The sequence below is a fragment of the Diospyros lotus genome, chromosome 6 (genome assembly GCF_014633365.1).
Source record: "Diospyros lotus cultivar Yz01 chromosome 6, ASM1463336v1, whole genome shotgun sequence".
In the NCBI taxonomy this organism is placed as follows: domain Eukaryota; kingdom Viridiplantae; phylum Streptophyta; class Magnoliopsida; order Ericales; family Ebenaceae; genus Diospyros; species Diospyros lotus.
Window position 1 is genome coordinate 31191773 of NC_068343.1, and position 7203 is coordinate 31198975.

The 7203-nt window shown below is 35.1% G+C and overlaps 1 protein-coding gene across 1 annotated transcript in view; it reads left to right on the forward strand.

Annotated features, from left to right (window-relative positions):
* The window catches only part of LOC127803409 (uncharacterized), a 109906-nt gene extending 103567 nt beyond the window's left edge, over nucleotides 1-6339 (forward strand). Inside the window, exon 13 of the mRNA XM_052339609.1 lies at nucleotides 5911-6339. Within this exon, the coding sequence (XP_052195569.1) occupies nucleotides 5911-6096 (186 nt within the window). The 3' untranslated portion in view covers nucleotides 6097-6339. The remainder of the gene's footprint in view (nucleotides 1-5910) is intronic.
* The last annotated feature ends 864 nt before the right edge of the window (nucleotides 6340-7203 follow it).

Consider the following 7203-nt stretch of genomic DNA (forward strand, 5'->3'; position numbering starts at 1 on the left):
GACCAAACCTTGTGGACGATGATTGGGCGTGCTAGGATGATTGAAGGTCTTTACTACTTTGATAATATCTCTGTTGGTAATAAAAAAGCTCAGGGTTTTAGTAGTACTAGTTCAATTCTTTTCTAGATACAATTATGCTATGGCATCTTAGACTAGGCCATTCCAATTTTGCCTATTTGAAACATTCATTTCCTGAATTGTTTAAAGGAATGGATTATTCACTTTTTCAATGTGATAGTTGCATCTTAGCAAAAAATCATCGTTCTACATATTTACCAAAACTCTATCAAGCATCCAAACCTTTTTATATAATTCATAGTGATGTTTGGGGTCCATCTAAAATTTCTACTCTGGAAAACAATGGTATGTTACCTTTATTGATGATCATACACGTCTGTGTTGGATTTATTTGATGAACAAAAAATCTGAAGTGGAATACTTATTCAAAAATTTTTACACTATGGTTGAAAATTAATTTCAAACCAAAAATGGTATTTTACACTTTGATAATGGCACCGAGTATTTTAATGAGCACTTGGGGGATTTTTTGAAAGCAAAAGGTATTCACCATACATCTACTTGTTGGAATACTCCTCAACAGAATGACATTGCTAAACGTAAAAACATGCATTTACTTGAAGTCACATGTGCTATCATGTTTTCTATGCATATTTGAAAATATTTATGGGGTGAAGCTGTTTTAACAACATTCTATTTGATAAACAGGATGCCCACTAAAGTGTTAAAGTACAAAACACCTCTTGAGTGCTTGAAAGAAGTTTTTCTCAACACACGGTTACATTTGGATCTTCCTATCAAAGTTTTTGGGTGTACTATGTATGTTCATATCCCTAATCAATTTCGTTCCAAACTTGACCCTAGGGCTATCAAATGTGTTTCTTTGGGTTATGCCTCACATAAAAAATGCTATAAGTGTTATGATCCTCACACAAAAAAAATCCATATCAGTATGGATGTTTCGTTTTTTGAAAAACAACCCTATTTTACCCAAAATTCTCTTCAGGGGGAGACACATGAAGTTGGCTATAATTTTTGGGATGTTTTTGTCCCACTTCCAAATGCAATCTGTTTTACTCAAAAACCACATGTTTCTAATAATGGTCACTTAGGAGAGTCTGGTTCTTTGGTGCCAATTGAAGGGATTTCTTGTACAGGGGAAGAAATACTACAAACCGATCATCACGATCTGAATTATGAGCTTCAGGTTTATACTAGGCAGAGATTTTATCAAAGAAACAAAGACCTGAATGTCAACTCTGCACAAAATCAATCTGAAAACCTGAGCAATGGCACTGTAAGTTGAAGAAATCCCACTTCAACGTCTAGTTTGCTTCCTTCAACTGTACCCAATAGTTCTCTTGTTGATTCTTCAACTATTAACAATTGTTCGCCTACTATTCCTGATCTTGATGTTCCTATAACAATTAGGAAAGGTGTCAGAAGTTGCACTAAATATCCTATTGCTAAATATCTTTCTTACCACAGACTATCAAAAATTTATAAAGCTTTCACATCTAAGATTTCACACTTGTTTGTTCCAAGGAATATATAGGAAGTTTCGAATGATCCGAATTGGAAATTAGCAGTCATAGAGGAGATGAATGCTCTAAGGCGAAGTGGCACTTGGGAGATAGTCTACCTGCCCAAAGGCAAGAAAATAGTAGGGTGTAAGTGGGTGTTTACAATAAATTGTAAGGCTGATGGGAGCGTTCATAGGTACAAAGCCAGACTGGTGGCTAAAGGCTTCACCCAAACTTATGGGATTAACTATCAGGAGACCTTTGATCCTGTTGTTAAAATAAACTCTATTAGAGTCCTATTGTCTCTTGTAATAAATTCAGATTGACCTCTATACTAGCTTGATGTCAAAAATGCGTTTCTTAATGGTGATCTTGAAGAGGAGGTCTTCATGAGTTTGCCTTTGGGATTCGAAAAGAAATTTGGGAGCAACAAAGTATGTAGGCTGAAGAAATCCCTGTACGGTCTCAAACAGTCACCAAGAGCATGGTTTGAATGCTTGGAAAGACAGTTACCAGTTATGGCTTCCTTCAGAGTCAGACAGATCACACTATATTTTATAAACACTCAAAAGATGGTAAAGTTGCAATTTTGATTGTTTATGTTGATGACATTATTTTAACTGGTGATGATGAGACAAAGTTAGCAGCGCTCAAGAAGAAACTTGCGAAGGAGTTCCAAATTAAGGACTTGGGAATTCTAAGATACTTTATTGGAATGGAGTTTGTAAGATCCAAAGAAGGTATTTTTGTCAATCAGAGAAAATATGTACTTGATCTTCTTGGAGAAACAGGTTTACTCGGTTGTAGGGTGTCGGAGACTCCCATTGAGCCTAATGTGAAACTACAGGCTGCTAAAGCTGAAGAAGTGAAGAACAAGGAACAATATTAGAGACTTGTGGGTATGTTAATCTACTTGTCTCATACGCGGCCTGATATTGTTTTTGCAGTTAGTATGGCAAGTCAATTTATGCACTCACCAGGGTCAGAGCATTTCGAGGTGGTCTACAGAATTCTAAGATATCTAAAAGGGACACTTGCCAAAGGGTTAATGTTCAAGAAACATGGTCACCTGCAAGTTGAGATCTACACTGATGCAGATTAGGCAGGAAGCATTGATGATAGGAGATCTACTTCAGGCTACTGTTCTTTTATTGGGGGAAACCTAGTCACCTGGCGAAGTAAAAAACAAAATGTGGTGGCTAGAAGTAGTGCAGAAGCAGAGTTTAGAGCTGTTGCCTATAGAATTTGTGAGGGAATGTGGATCAAACGAATACTTGAAGAGTTGAAATTTTCTCACTCAGTACCTATAAAAGTTTATTGTGACAACAAGGTTGCCATTTTTATAGCTCATAATCCAGTATTGCATGACCATACAAAATATATAGAGGTGGACAAACATTTCATCAAGGAGAAGATCGATAATGGAATAATATGCATGCCATACCTTCCAACAACCGAACAAATTGCTGATGTTCTAACTAAGGGTCTACACAAGAAGCAGTTTGATAAACTTATTGGCAAGCTGGCTATGGAAGACATCTACAAACTAGTTTGAGGGGGAGTGCTGAAATTATGCTAATCTTGATCCTAGAATATTCTAGGATTAGTGTATTATGTAAATAATATGTAAATATAGAAAGATAATAATTGTAGGATGCTGTCAATTATTTCCTTCCTGTTTTGCTAATAATCCTTTCCTTAAAAAGAGGATGTTGTACACATTCATTGAAATGAATCAAGACATTTTCTGGGTCTGATTTCTAAGTTTTGGCCTTATAGAATTTTTGTTGGAAAGCTAGCATTCATGTAGCCAATCCCACCTAATCAGATCAAGGATTGAATTTTTGTTGCTGAACGTTTTTATTCTTGTAAATGACCACTAGATTGTTCTTTGTGGACTTGTTAGGCATTTTCTTTGATTTAAGGATCAACAATAACAATAATGTATCAAGCCTTAGGATCACTAGGTGGTGTCAACTACGTAAATTCTTGCTTGCCAATCATCTGTTTGTGGTCATATCTTTTGTAAGGTCCTTATTACTTATCATGCCTAAGAGCTTCCCACCAAGATTTCCTTCGTCTTCCTCTACTTTTGCTAAAGAAAATTTAAGGATCATGTTAAATAATTTCATTAAACATGAAAGGACTCTCTCTCTCTCTCTTGCATGCATTTTCATGCTTAATATTATTTGATCCAACTTTAACCTTTTCTCCAACTGTCTTGTCTCTTGGAGGCACATGATATTTATTTTTCTCCAAATCATCACATCCACCACTTTCATAAATTTTTCTGTCAAGTCCCAATATTCCATGATCCAATTCTTAATCTATGATCTTGGACTAACTTCTTTACTCGCATCCACCCATAAAATGGAAGAATCCTCGTAGATTTAACCCTACATCTGGGTGCAGATGCAGTTCATTTTCACTACATATGAGCAACTACAAAGGGTAAACCCCAATTTTTCATCAATCTAGAATTCATGTTTGTTTGATTGACAAGTTTTATACTTCCTGTCGGCTACCTAATAGACAACCCTCCTCATTTACTAAAGCTTTGGGCCAACAGTAGGAATCCTTTAGTTTTCTACATTATGGAAGGTATGTAAAATCTTGTTGCGAGCTCTATTAGTTTTTGATTTTTTGTTGTACCTCTATATTCCATCACATGACTTTTTAGTTTGGACTTTTATAGAACTTTTTTTGATTGTCAGCCAGTCTCTCCTAATACAATCTAATCTCTTCTCCCACACCTTTTCCTTGAAAATAACTTTTTTGAACCTTTTAAATTCCACCATCTGATTCTTTGGCTTGGTTTTGCATCATTCTTCTTCCACAAATTTTTTGATATGGACATCGAGGATCGTAAGTCTATGTTAAGTGGTTAGGCAATGTAACTTCACTATCCTTACAACATAAGTGTTCCTCTTATCTCATACAAAAATAGTCTATTTTTGTAGTTGACAAGCCTTTTTTTTTTTCCCTCTGCAGTTGATAATCCTTCTTTATATGTGACCAAGTGTTCATCCCTTTTCTTGAGCTTAGTATTAGCTATAGAGCTCGTATGTCATGGAAAAATGCAAAATAGCTTTGTTGCTATTGTTTCTTCCTCCAAATCCATAACCTCCATTTAACTCTTTGTAGCCATTCACTTCTATAATACCCACATGACCATTTAAGTCACCTCTTATATTGATCTTCTCTCCTCTAGGTATTCCTTGTAGCAACCTATCTAAATCCTCCCAAAATTTTGTCTTTACTTCTTCTCCTAACCCAACTTCTTGTGCATGTCTCTTCTCCTAGAATAACTTTATTTACTGTAATCCTATCTCCTATTCTGTTTACATTCACTTCCCTATCCTTTTAAGTCTCGTGCTTATTAATCTCCAATCCATTCTTTGTATGATCCTTCCTTTACCGAAGTTTATATCTGCACAATGCATTAGCCTTCTCCCCAATCCATCTTGTCTCATATAAGCACAGTGTTAATTTTTCTTCAAATCATTATGTACACCAGTTTCATAGACTTCTTCTTCTTCTTCTTCTTCTTTTTTTTTTTATTGAAGTCCAAATTTTCCATGATCCAATCCTTAATGTATGACCTCGAATTAAATGATGCAAGAGCCCTTGATGACTATATGCAAAGAACTCTAACCCCTAATATTCCCCTAGTCTTGTTAGCCTATATGCAAAGAACTATTTGATGACTATACGGTTTATAAGGTTCATATTTTGCTAAATATAGGTTGTTAACTAGGTTTTTGAATTGGTCTTTATACAAAAAAAAAAAAAAAGGTTGGAATTGGTTCTGGCTTGGGAACTGGTCATTTCTAGGTCAAAATTGGGGCAAAGTCAATAGTAAACTGGTCAACAATCAAATCTGTCAGCCTATCAATGGGTCTAAAGTCAAACATGTTAGATGTATCAAGTTTTGGAGTCAGGTCACAGGTTTTGGGTTGGGCTGTGTTTCTGGGTCAGAAGAAAAGATGGAGAAACTTAGAACTCACCTGTGTTGGAGGGCTTGCTAGTAGTAAGCATTTCACCCATCAAGAAGCTCCTCTTTTTTGCTTCAACTTTTTAATTTATTTTATTGAATCTCTTGGACTGAGGATATTATTGTGGATAGAGATGAGTTGCAAGCTAGAATCCATATGGCAGACTTCACCTAGAGGGATTAAGGCTTGGTGTTACTGTTGTTTTTGAATATGTTGTTGGATTTCCTTTGGACTGTTTCTATATCAAGCAAAGAGAAATGCAGGCTTCCAAACTCGGGGGGCGGGGGGGGGGGGGGGTTTGACATGAAAGTTGAATGATAGAGAAATCTGCAGACAATTGGTTTACATATGCATTGAAATCTGGTTTATTTCAGGTGAGGCCACAAACAATTGGGCAAGCAAGCAGAGTGGGTGGTGTTAGCCCAGCTGATATAACAGCCCTCCTCATCATCCTGGAAACGAAACGGAGGAAAGCCCACCAGCCCCAGGAAGAGAAGCAGCAGCAAATGCGGGCTTCTGTTTTACAAAAACAACAACAAAGAGTTGAATGCATCAATTAGATTAGAGCTGTAATTACTCTGCTGTAACCTACCTACCCCTCTCTCTCTCTCTCAACTCCAAGCCAATTAAGATGAAATGAATCCGGAAAATGATTGATAGATTGTTGCTCAGCACAGAATGTTCTAATCTCATCTATCGTTGCCGTAAATTTGTGTAGTATTTTTTTTGGTTCATATTTTCATTTTTGTTTTGAGACAAAATAACTAATTAATGTCAATATCTGCTCTCCCGTTTGAGCCCTCTGCCTCTGCCCCCACGTGTCAATATCTTCTTCTTCTTCTGCGGCTGCTGCTGTGCTGCAATGATAGCCCAACAGTAGCTAAGATTCATTCATAGTTAAAAAAATAACTTCTTGCCAAAACTTACTACTCCTACTAACACTACTATTATTCTTTAGGGTGTACAGAAACAAAAACTAGAAAATGTGTAAATAAAAAAAATATTAATTTTTTGTAAATATTATTTAGTATAAAAATTATATATTATAATATTAAAAATGCTCTTTTATGTTTATATTATATAATATAAGAAATTTTTTTAAGTCTAACATCTTCGTGGATAGAAACGCATTTTAAATCGAGAATGCATTCTTGATATTTTCTTAATATAAGACGATTTTGAAACAGTTTTTGAAATTGTAAAAATGATTTAAAAGTATTTTTTTAGCATTTTTTTGACATTTTTAATATATGAAATATTTTAAAAAAGCTGAAATAATACTCTTTAAGGCGTTTTAGTGCATCATAGATTATTGCCATGATACTATGATCGGATAGTGAATCTCCTAAATAAACTGATGACCCTTTTTAATATTGGGAAGATTAGTGATGGGATAAAGTTAAATATGAAATGATGCATATTGGGCTCTTTGATTTTGATATATGAGATTTTTTTTAATTATTATTATTACATAAATAAGTTTAGGGATTATAGGAACTTGTACAGAACAAAGTTAAAAAATGGAATGGTACTATGAGAGAGAGTACATACGTTCAATCATTTAACTGATTAACTTGTGCACCAATCAACTGCTCTTATATATATATATACATATTTCAATTCTTAGATCTAGGATTCCTGCTTTTCTAAGGATGATTGGTTAACCT